The sequence below is a fragment of the Heteronotia binoei genome, chromosome 6 (assembly GCF_032191835.1).
Source record: "Heteronotia binoei isolate CCM8104 ecotype False Entrance Well chromosome 6, APGP_CSIRO_Hbin_v1, whole genome shotgun sequence".
Classification (NCBI taxonomy): Eukaryota; Metazoa; Chordata; class Lepidosauria; order Squamata; family Gekkonidae; genus Heteronotia; species Heteronotia binoei.
The window spans coordinates 82,939,609-82,951,874 of NC_083228.1; the positions used below are offsets into that span (position 1 = coordinate 82,939,609).

Genomic DNA, 12,266 nt, shown 5'->3' on the forward strand with positions numbered 1-12,266 from the left:
ATCTTCTTCCATTGATTAATAATATTTTTGTACCTAACAGACTCATTTCCCCATTTCCAAATCAAAGCAACATGCCATTATAATCACAGATCTTAAAACAAGCCACTTTCTCTTTCTAAAGTCCTAAATGCAGCATTAAAAGTTTCTGGGCAGAAAACTGTACAGGTAACTGCATCAAGTAAAGGTCAATGTGGTCTTAGAAGAATCCAAACCTCAAACCTGCCACAGAATCAATGTGCAGCTTTAGGCAAGTCTTTCAGTATTACCTGCTTGATGGAAATAATATTGATCAGCTATTGAATGGATTTGTTGTGATGGTACCATAAATAAAAAACCAAATCAAGAAGAAAATAATCAGGTTTCAACAGAGCAAAAGCCTCTTCCAGGAAACCGATCATGAGGAAGGATAAAAGGCAACTCTAATAACACTGAATCAGCAACACTGACTCCTCCCCAACACTGCCTTGGACACATTAATAAATATCAGTATGGGGTGGATTGGTCATTAAGGCCACTGGGATGGCTGGGGGGGAGGGGGGGTTGTACATTCCACTGGGACAGCCCCATGTAAGGTTGCCAGTCTCTAATTAGGGCCTGAAGATTTCCAGAAATACAACTGTTCTCCAGACAACACAGATCAGTTCCCTTGGGGGAAAAATGTTTGTTTTAGAGGGTAGTCTCTATGGCACTATACCCTGCTGAAGTCCCTCTTCTCTCCAAATCCTTCCTTCCGCAGGATCTACCCCAACAAATCTACAGGAATTTCCCAACTTGAAGTTGGCAACCCTAGCCCTCTGTGAAGTAGGCAGAAGCCACTGTGAGCTGGTGGTCCCTGCAAAGGGGGTAGGAGCTGATGCTTCTGCAAGCCCGCAGCCCCAGCCTCATAGGAGCCAGAAGCCACTGCCCAAATCAAAGCAAACAAGTGCATGACAGGCAAGAACCTCCGCAGCCAAAAGCCAGCAGCCCCTGCCCCACGTAATGCAGGCAGGTGCAAGCTGGGTAGTAGTCATGGCAATTCTGCTCTCCAGGGGGCAGGCCCAGGGGCAGAAGGGGGTGTCTTTTCCAATGCTGCTTTTGCCTCCCTGTCCTCTCCTGCAACAGCTGTTAATGCACTTCATCCAGCAAACAATTCAGCACAGTTATGACAACAAAGCAAAAAGTTGAACATCAAGTGACGATCCTGCTGAGAGGACAGTGCCTGGTATATAGTATGAAACAGAAATAGTCAGTCCTTCATACATTTAGGCCTCAGTTTGTGAAGAGCTTTGGAGGTGGTACCAGCACTTTTATATCTATTAGACTATATTATGCATAGGGGCTATCATACAGTTAGCTTCAGAGACAACCATTAATGATGACACTTATTCATGCAGGGTGTATGTGTGTGTACTTGAGACCTATTGTGCCTAAAATTAGGAGTTTGCCAGGCCCCTAGCATAAGGAAGGCTCTTCAAACTCACAGAGATGCACTTTTCTTATCCTCATTACTCATCAAGCAGTTGCAAACACTAACAGTAACAGCCTCCATAGCTATCACAAAGCTGAGCTCCCAATATGGTATTTCTGTCCTGGGTCCAGGCCCTGCATAAGAAGTTATCAAAAATCAGCAGTTTGAGATGCTGTACTAACATTTTGAACATGGTAGAATCCAAGAGGTGGCCCTCGTCCTGTGTTCTTCAAGGGTTCTGTAGAGAAGGCCTCATCATGGCGGTGGATGAAACTGCAAGAAGATACAGATTCTCTTATTGTTGTTAAAGATATTATTCCTATTCCTCTGGTGTTAGATCTGTTTTGCAGATCTTCATTACATATAAAGATTGGTCCAGAATGTTGTTGTAGTCAGTTTCTAATACAGTGAGAACTATTTTCCCATTAGAGAATTTTTATTTATTCACAAAACTAATATCTCACCTTTCCATGTAATCAAACCAATAAAAATACTAAACTGAAACAGCACAAAATACAAAATGCATGACAAAACTGCTAAGACATTAAAACATCAGAGAAAAAACAAAAAGGACAAGATCTCAAAAACACTTAAAACACATCATAAAAGCAGAGAGTAAACCCTTAAAAACTGCGGGATAAAAAGAGGTGACTAATAACCTATCGATTTACAATCCTAGATCATCCAACAAAAATGTAGTCAATAGCACATAGCCTCATTAATTGAACTTTCATGAAACATGGATACTTAAAAAATATTTAACCAAATGCTTTCATATTAAACAGGCCAAAGCACAAAATCTGGCTATTTTAAGAGTGGTTTCATTGGAATAATCTGACAGGAGAATGCACATATAAAATTTGTCATATCTGCCTGGGAAATTGGATAAGACTGAGGCGATGTATCATGCACAAACATCCTTTGAGTTGCATTCAATTAGCAAGAACAAACATGCTGAGCATCAGGAATATGTAAGATGACTAAGAAAATTCCACAAGGCAGTAGAAGATAATTCATTCCAGGAGTACAAGGGAAGGGGATTTTAACCCTACATATCCTGCTCTGTTTTACCTAATTGAGAGTTCATTTCCCTTTTTATTGCCATTTTAAAAGAGAAAAAAATGGGGGTTTAATGTCTTTCCTCCCCTTTAAAATGATAACAGCAGTGCAGGGAGATCAATCTCCATTAGCAAAACCAAGCAGATGCTGGAGTGTTAAATATCATCTCCTCTTCCTTCATGATCACAGTCTAAATCATGGCTGCACATAGACTTTTTATGCCTAGACAGAGATTTGTGCTTATTGTTGTTTCTGAGTGCCACTGTAGCCATTGAAGTTATCCAGCACATTCTGAAGCTATCACATGAAAAACAATGTGAAATTGCATCAGTAGCTAGTCAAATATTACACCAACAAAGCAGGAGTAAAATCATAATAGAAGGTCAAAAGATTCAGTGTAACAGATTTCAGATTGGAATGAACAGGATCCTTGCAGCCATGTATGCTCAGGCATCTGTCTTTAGAGCAAGCAAGCACATGCTCTCTAAGGACAGAGCCAAAGCCTATTCAGTTTCCTCCAGGACCAAGGTTCCTGTTGAGTTTTCTTCCTATGCATAATTTAGGTAGTTTATGTTCCAGACTACACCTTTAAATATTAGAACAATTTTGATGGACCACAAGCCAGGGGAGGATGAGATAGACTAATGAACCATAAAAGGAGGAACAAACCCAGTCTCTTAAGCAACTTGTGTTTCCACCTTGAGATTCTCTGCCTGTCATGGGCCAGTCTGATCAAACTGGCCTCAATGGGAGTGAGGACAAGGAAAGTGATCAGGGAACACCAGATCCGGAGTTCTGCCTGCAACTCATTGACAATGAAAAGGTTTTGGAAATCATGGCTGCCTCTTCAGTGGAGGAGCTGTCACCTGAAGATAGTGTATCCACAACTCAGGCCCAAAGCTCTGGTGAACTCTCCCAGGCCACCTTGGCCTCTCCTTCCCTGGAACTGCAGGAGTGCCAGTGGTGAAGGGTGCAGTCTGAATTGCAGGAATGGAGGCACAGCACACATTTGGCAGCTCAGTAGCATCTGGAGCTAACAAGCCAGGGTGATCATCCACTCATGAGCTCAACACAATCCAGCTGTCCACTAAGCATTAATGCAGAAGTGGAGGGCGGAAACAACAAGTCACTAAACCTCTGACTCAGTAACCATAACTCTGGACTCTGCTCTGCTTCTGCAACCCTTGGACCGGCTCTTGATTCTGGCTGCAGACTCTCCCTCTCTGCATTCGTGAACAATTTCAGATGGTCTAACCTCGCTTCCTGGGCAATGCTCTGAACTGGACTCCACTTCTTTGGTACTGAACTTTGACTCTGAAACTTGGCTTGGACTGAACCTCAACTCTGACACTGCCCTTGATAAATTGCAAAAGAGAAAGAAGGACTGTGTCTTACTTGAACTGGCAGAAGATGTCTGCATATTCCGCTGAGATGCTAGATGCCTGCAGAACAGTCACTCTGAAAGTGAAGATGCTACCCAACTTCAGGTGATCCAAGACTGCCTCTAAAGTCCCATCCATAGCAGATTTTTCTGAACTGTCCAGAAGAAGATCCTCTGGAGTGGCTGAAGAAACATAATCACAAAGGTGTAAGCAATATACATAAGTGCCATGTTTTATATCCTGGGTGGCACAACACAGCACAGTAACCTGCACAGGAAATCCTGGGCACTGATGGGGGAAAACATTGCTCATTCTAACACCATTATATACCAAGTGCTGAACCTCATACTGGAAATACTGCTTTTATCTATATGCGCCCCCTTGCCCAGATTGCCAGGAGGTTTGGGCTGGGTTGCCATCAATATGCAGATGACACCCAGCTCTATCTGCTAATGGACGGCCGGCCCGCCTCCCCCCCGGAAGACCTGGACCGGGCGTTACAGGCTATTGCAACGTGGCTTAGGCTGAGTGGGCTGAAGTTGAATCCGGCAAAGACAGAGGTTCTCTGTGTGGGTCGCGGCGCTCCAGGGGGGGAAATATCTCTCCCGACCTTCGATGGTGTGCAGCTAAAGGCGGCGCAGCAGGTGAAGAGTCTGGGTGTCTTGCTGGAGCCTTCATTATCAATGGAGGCCCAGATAACAGCAACTGCCAAGTCAGCATTCTTCCATCTGAGGCGGGCAAAGCAGTTGGCCCCTTTTCTGGAGCGTCGGGACCTAGCAACGGTGATCCATGCGACGGTCACCTCACGATTGGACTACTGTAACGCCCTCTACATGGGGCTGCCTCTGTGCCGGACCCGGAAGTTGCAGCTAGTGCAGAACGCGGCGGCCAGGCTACTGCTCGGTCTCCCAAGATGGGAGCACGTACGGCCGGGGCTACGCGAACTGCACTGGTTGCCGATTGTATACCGGGTCCAGTACAAAGTGCTGGTTATCACCTTTAAAGCCCTATATGGCCGAGGACCAGCCTACCTGAAGGACCGTCTCTCCCCGTATGAACCCCAGAGAGCACTGAGGTCAATAGGAAAGAACAGACTGACTACCCCTGGGCCAAGACAAATTAAACTACAGAATACCCGCTCTCGGGCCTTCTCGGCCGCAGCCCCACATCTCTGGAACCAACTCCCAGAGGAGGTGCGGGCCCTGCGGAACCTTGCTCAGTTCCGCAGGGCCTGCAAGACCACCCTTTTTAAATTAGCTTTTATGAATGATTGAAGTATAAATCAACAACGAAGAAAATCCGCCATCAGTACTAATCAGATAGCGTCAATGATAGTATTATACTTGTTTTAGTTAATTGATTTAATGGGTTTTAAGGTTAATTAATGCTTAATTTTAATGTTTATAACGTAACTGTTCATAATGTAACTGTTTTATTGCTTGGTGCACCATTGGTCACCGCACTGTTAGCCGCCCTGAGCCTGCTTCGGCAGGGGAGGGCGGGGTACAAATAAAATTTATTATTATTATTATTATTATTATTTTGATAAGCACAATTGAGTTGCCACATCCTAACATTCTTATGTAAAGAAGTTATAAGGATAAAAAGAAACTAGGTAGTAGATTTCTCAGTGCTGAGGCCAGAGCCATATTGCTTTTATTAATATGGAAATCAATCCTCCTGCCTAGAAGCAGCATATAGAACATAATTCATTACTGGTCACAGATGTGCTGTCCCTTTCCCATTACACATACTGGGGAGCCAAAACATGTATTTTTTTTAAAGTAAAAAACTGTTTCCTCAGTCATTTGCTCCACTGCCTCACCATGTAGATAGGAACCAGTCAACAAAATCACATTTCCAGCTTCCACACAGGGAGATCCAGTTAGTGGCTCAAAATGTCTCTTTTCACTACTATGCACACAGCTCCCTATGCCCTTTATGGCCTCAATGACTCTTCACCTGCACAGGTGTTGTTGTTGACTTCGTCTGCTGATGGACCCATGTCAGTTATTTGCCCCTGACCCTCTACAATGCGCAACTCCTCCTGAGAGGTTCCAGAACGAGACATTCCCACTGCTGGACAGGACTCAGACTGAAACTATAAGGAATCAAAGAAAAGGGATAGAATACAAATGAAACCATTAAAGGTATGAATGACATTATTAGAATGGCATCTTTCAGTGGTGTATTTTCCACTTCTCCTTTTTTACCAGTAAATATGAACAATGCAAAGCCAACAGCTGATTCAAGGAGAGAGGATCTTGTATAGAGCTCTATCTACATTAGTGAACAAGAATGATACAGTTGTGCTGCTATATATTTTATTTAAAATGAAGTATCAGCTTCCCCCTGCCTTCTCCAACACAACTAGTGGCTATTCAAGACTGCAGATATTTTTAGAACTGGTTGCCACTTCACACAAATAAAACAAACTAACTCTTATTTCTATATGTTACATATAACCAGCTGCAAATTTAAACTATATATTGCTTAGCATTGGGGATGATCTACAAACAACTGGATTGATGCCAAATAAATGCTCATGGAAGTTTAGAATTGCAGAGATAGGAACACTTATTTTACTGAAAATAATCCCTCCCTGCATTTCACCATACTTCTAATCCTGAATTTGCATAACAAAGAGGTTAATTTATAAGCAGCTGTCATAAATATGCCATGTTAGCAACTCCAGGGGATGAGTTGCAGTCAGTGTTAACTTTCATTCCATACCTTCTCAAAGTGCTGGTCATCAAAGGAAATTTTTGCTGTTCCTGACTGCCGGACTCCAGAGCCATAATCTGGCGCTTCTTCATCCGCTGGAAACAAGAATTCAGTGAGGAATTATAGCTGGGAAAGAAAAGCTCACAGTTCCCAATAGGCTGAGAAGTAAAGTCACAGCCCCTTAGGGCCTGATGTTTTCCAGATGTACCAGTTTGTCTGGTTAGACCTACACCTGGTGCCACCATTGAATGTATATATTTATTTTATTCAAAATGTTTCTATTCCACCTTTCCACACAAACACGGTCTCCAGGGTAACAGACATCTAAACATTAAAATGTTTTAGCATTAAAACATTAAAACATGAAAACAGCAGTTAAAAATATAAGTGCATATAAAATATTTAAACCATTCAATAACACATATAAACATGCGAACACTCATAACAACACAACCAAGGAGCAGGACCAATAACAGGGAGGGAACACCAAACAAAACCAAAAAGTCTTTATTGGCTGGCAGAAGACAACAATAGAGGGAGACAGATTAATCTTCCTGGAAAGAAGATTAATCTTCCAACATTTCAGTGCCACAGCCAATAAGCTCCTTGCTTGGTTGGGTTCCCAGGTCCAAGTTGGGAAATTTGGAGATTTTGCGAGTGGAGCTTGAGGAGGGTGGGGTTTGGGGAAAGGGGTATAATGCCATAAAGCCCACCTTCCAAAGTGGCTATTTTCTCCAGCTGAACTGATTTCCATCACCTGGAGATCAGTTGTAATCCCAGATCTCCAGCTACCACTGGCAATTCTATCTCTTGAGTTGCCACCTATCTAGCCTCAGATGATGGGAGCACCCAAGCAGGGCCTCTAACAATGATCAGGGTGGATGGATAGGTTCTTTTGGAAGTAGGCAGTCCTTAAGGTAAGCTGGTTCCAAGCCATACAGGGCTTTAAAGGTCAACATCAGCATCTTGAATTGGGCTTGGAAGCCAGCACAGATGGAATAAGACTGGAGAAATATGGTCCCTATGACTCACTTCTGACATCAGCCCATAAAGTGAAGTTACATAGTGACTCTTTACCCTCTTGGATGTTAACTAGTAGAAGATGCACATTCAATGGCATCTTGTTGTCTGGTTTGCCCTTTGCTGTCATTGAATGTCCATCTTCTACTAAATATACCTACAAACACATAGTTACTACTGAAGGCCTAACAGACAACCTTTCCATATGCTACTGAGACAATAGGGCAGCACTGAGCAGCCATGCTGGATAAATACAGCCACCCACCATGATCTGGTAGCAGCAAGACTGATACTGACCTCAGATGAGTATGCACATGATTAAACTAATTATCCGGGTGGTTCACCTTGTGTCTAAAAGCATCAGCTGGGCTATGATGAAAGGAATTTAAAAACAGGTCTGTCTGGTGGTCTGTATGCATTTTGAATCATCCAGATAAGGAGGAAATCAGCAAAGGTACCACAAAAACTTATCTGTTTGCATCGTTCAAGTTGAGGGGAAATGCCTCTGCTAAAACTGAGCATGATACAGCAATGTATGGAGACTATAGGTGTGCATTTAGATATTTGCAAGCCAAAATTAAACCCCAAATTAGCTGTTTTTGGCTGGCTTGTGGGGATCCAAAATGACATAAAACATTCCTGAAATTCTGAAAGTGACAAAAAATTGTCTTCTGGAATTTCAGGAGAGATTTGATTCTAGGGAGATACAGGAGCAGGGAAGGAGAAAGAGGAAAATCCAAGCATAAGCTGTTAGTGACCTTCATGCCTTGCTTCAAATTTAAAATGCCATTATTTTCTGCCGGAAGACCTGGTTCCCACTCACTAACAGGTGATGTCTACTGATAGTGGAAGTCAGGTCTTCTGGCCATTATTCCCTATTCCCTTTTAGTTTAAAAGCTAAAGGATGGATTAAACCAGTCCTAGGCTTACCTGGCCAGCTTTGGCCTTGCTGGAGGCCCTGTCTCTCAGTTAGTCCCTGCTGCCAACACTGGAGGCAGCATAGCCTGTCCCCACCACAGGAAAACAGTGACCAAGGTGGACAGATGGGCTTTTAGATTTGTGGAGACTTGGCTATTTCCCAGCAATGAGGGCAGGCTCTGCCACCTTTGATGCCAGCAGCAGGGATTTTTAAAAGGTGAAAGAACTTCATTGTAGTTCAGGAACTGCCAGTGGGGCCAGCATCAGCCAGGTAAGACTGGGGCTGGTTTGGTCCTTCTTTTAGCTTTTAAACTAAAAGGGAGGGGGGCAGACCTAGCCTCCAAAGGCCACAATTGAAAATAACAGCCAAAGGGATGAGAGATACCCAATAACATCTGATGGTGGAGGGGCCACCACCCTCTCTCTCTCCCCTTTTCCTTCCCCATTCCTGCTGTATAAAGGTGGGAGGAAAACTATTTCAATTTGGGATTGGGTTCTTTTTTTAGGGCAAGGGTGCCAAAATTGCAATACCTCAAAGCTGCACCCCCTCAAATTATAAAAACCTCCAGAAATTTCAGCACATCAAAATTTAGGATTTTTTTTTTTTTAAAAACTGACCCAAGATTAAAATGGAGGCAGAAATTCTGCTAATCCAGGTCTTTGCCATCCTGTTGGCCAAGACAGTCTATCCTGGTTTTTCTCCCAACTCCCTATCCTGCCATTTAACTTGGCACAGGTGACTGCACACTCAGGAAATCCAGATGGCTCGAGTTTATTTTATTGTTTGACAGATAAATTCTGCAGCATATGCTTATACAATTGCACTATTCTAGTACAATGGAAATGTGAAAGTATGCATTTTACTAAAAGATACTTAGACAAAAATATAAACAGCAAATAAGCATCTTATAAAATATTAATAAAAAAGCAATCTAAAACCCCTAGCCTAAATATCCACGAAGCTGTCATTGAAAAGAAGACACTCCTAAAGGCTCAGGGCTATCTTTTGGGCATAGGACAACTATTTAGGCATGAGCTCTTTTCTAAAATAGTAGGCAAATGCTTTAATAGTCACACACATACTCAGTACAAGCTCTATGACCTAACAATGTTTAAGTAAGGGTTTTTGTAAACTGCAGCACAGACAAACATCTTTAGTCATTGAATGATACACTGATTGCTGACATCCATCCAGGTACCCATACCAATGGCAGGTTCCATTTATACTTGCCATGCTTGGCACAGAAAATGGAGACTGAATCATATGGACACCAGCTTTCACTATGGAGAAATTGTGGCTGTTGGGTGGAGAATAGATGTAGCAAGGTGAGCTGTGAGACAGCATGATGCCTGCTTGAAACACTTTCAGGAAGTATCAATTGGAGCATCAATTGGAAATCAAATTTGGAACTGTAACAATTCACAATTCCAAAGCATATATATTAATACATTCATTCCTCTAGTTCAAAACAGGTCCAGCTGATGCAAGAATGTAGGGGAAACAAATTCAGAGCAGTGGTTTGTACACTTAGAGAACAAACTGCATACACACCAGTTACATTACACAACTGTATAAGGATCATTTGTTGCAGTGGCTCAGCTGATGCCCAAAACCACTTCCATATTATTGAGAATCAATATGAGGGCAATACTTGTAAGTAACTTACCATCTGGATTGGTCCAATTGTGTGAAAACACCCATTAAAGCACAGAAGTTCTTGGAGGGCAATGGCATGGCTTATGTGGTAAGCTGTTTATAAATGTGCTACACCCCACTCCACTCTACCCCATGCCTGGCATGCAACCTGCATCATTCAGCAGCAGTTTTGGATGAAAATTGTGGCACCTACACTACATGCCACTTGGAACAGCCCCTGTGATAGCAACAAATGCAGAATAAGAACATGTGTGCAAGAGAAATCACTGGAGTGTTGCTAAAGGGAAAACTGATAGCCTAAGCATAGCCTTTTAGTTGTAGAGTATTTTACACATCCTGAAGTGATAAGTGGAGTGATAATATAAGTAGAAAAGGGTACCAGGCATGTCAAACTGCCTCCCAAGAACTTCTCAGCCCCTCAACATTAATTTTGGATCACAAGCATACCCAGTGTTGTATTTCAGATCCCACACACACATAAACAAGACTAGTTCACATGTGCACATTCATGGAAAGAGATGTGCATGTGTGAATAAGCCATCCAGTAATCAACTGTCAAAGACAAACTTTTCATACCACCTCTCCTCATATACAGTGCTATTCAACAGTCACATTCAGCTGTGATCTGTCCAGTGCTGACTAATCAGATACATGTGTTAGTCAATTGTTGATTCACACATCTTCTCTTTCTCTCTGCCATGATCAGTGACAGAAGTTTTGGTAGAGTTTTCCATTTATTATGCACTATAATTGTGTCTTCTGACAATATGTCAAAGGGCTCTCTTAGCTTCATATTAAAAATGAGTTTCTCACCAGGTGACATAGAGAATGCCGGTAGAGGAATGATCAGAACTTCACCTTTCACCACCTTCATCTCTTACCTGAAATAGCCTGAACAGCCACACGCAGGAATCCTTTAACTTCCCCCTTCTCACTGACAATGGCAACACGGTGGACCAGAGGCACAGGATACAACAAGTTGCTGAGATACACAAAGGCTCTGGAAGGAAAAGTAACATAGGAGAGTGGTCACTGCGCCTCATGAATGTGTTTCTCCAAACATACTCCATAGGCGATGGCAGCTGGGACCACAGTTCACCGCTCACATCACAACATGGCGCTGCAAAGCAAAACTAAAGAAAGGCAGCCACGGCCAGCCGGACAGAGAGGGGGACTCAGCGTGCTTAGAGCAGAGTTCCTGTACTGAGCAGTGAAGCGAAAGCATAGCAAGTTAGTGAGCGCTAGCAAAGCATACCTCTCATTCTGTCATCTCCCATGGCTGAAGGGGGGGGAGCTGTGCTGGTACAACAAGGAAACTAGAAAAAGGACCTCTAGCATGAGAGACTAGACAACTAGTACCCCAGGTGCTGTCATTCGTCCAAGGTCCTGCTGCTGAGTAATGGGGGGCAAACAGGACAGAAGAGAGAGGAAGCAAAGAGTAGGGGGTCATAGGATGGGAACAAAGACAAAAATAACGGGGTGGGAAAAGCAGAGGGAAGCAGAGGGAAGTGACCAAGACAGTTGTGTTATTCCTCAAGAATAACTTTCCAAGATTTGAAAGACAAAAGGAGCTGAATTTCAAGCCTGCTCCAAATGAAATGTTTTCTCATTAAACCAATATGTAAGGAATAAATATCCATAAAGATATATGGCAGAGTGCAGACACCTCCTTTCAATCAGATAACCTAAGGGCATGATTGGTATCCCATATGACTCTAATCCAAAACAAATATAATAACAAAACCAGTTACTTGGCGTCTTGTTAATGCAGAAACCAGAGTCACTCCAGCTCTCTCTTTCCCTCCCTTCCTGCCTTCTTAAAGATAAAAAGAGCAATCCTAAACAGGTTTTCTTAGAGTAAATTCCATTTTATTAGTTGGGGGTTATTCCCTGTCCTCCATTCCTCTTGTATAGATGTCTTTTAAATGTAACCTATATTAATGCATAATGTGGTATCATAGCTCCATAGCATGCATTTTAATGGGAATTATACCTGCTTTCTTTCCTTGCAAATCCCCCCCCCCATGTGTACAGATATATCTGCAGACTGAGAATTCAC

At 42.8% G+C, this 12,266-nt stretch overlaps 1 protein-coding gene across 20 annotated transcripts in view; it reads right to left on the reverse strand.

Annotated features, from left to right (window-relative positions):
• The window catches only part of KIF1A (kinesin family member 1A), a 200,920-nt gene that overhangs the window by 41,995 nt on the left and 146,659 nt on the right, over positions 1–12,266 (reverse strand). For all 20 annotated transcript variants that reach the window (XM_060241983.1, XM_060241991.1, XM_060241984.1 and 17 more), the window contains 5 exons: positions 11,089–11,207; positions 6,622–6,707; positions 5,851–5,989; positions 3,902–4,070; positions 1,630–1,720 (listed from right to left, as the gene is read on the reverse strand). In XM_060241983.1, coding sequence (XP_060097966.1) covers positions 1,630–1,720; positions 3,902–4,070; positions 5,851–5,989; positions 6,622–6,707; positions 11,089–11,207 — 604 coding nt within the window. The remainder of the gene's footprint in view (positions 1–1,629; positions 1,721–3,901; positions 4,071–5,850; positions 5,990–6,621; positions 6,708–11,088; positions 11,208–12,266) is intronic.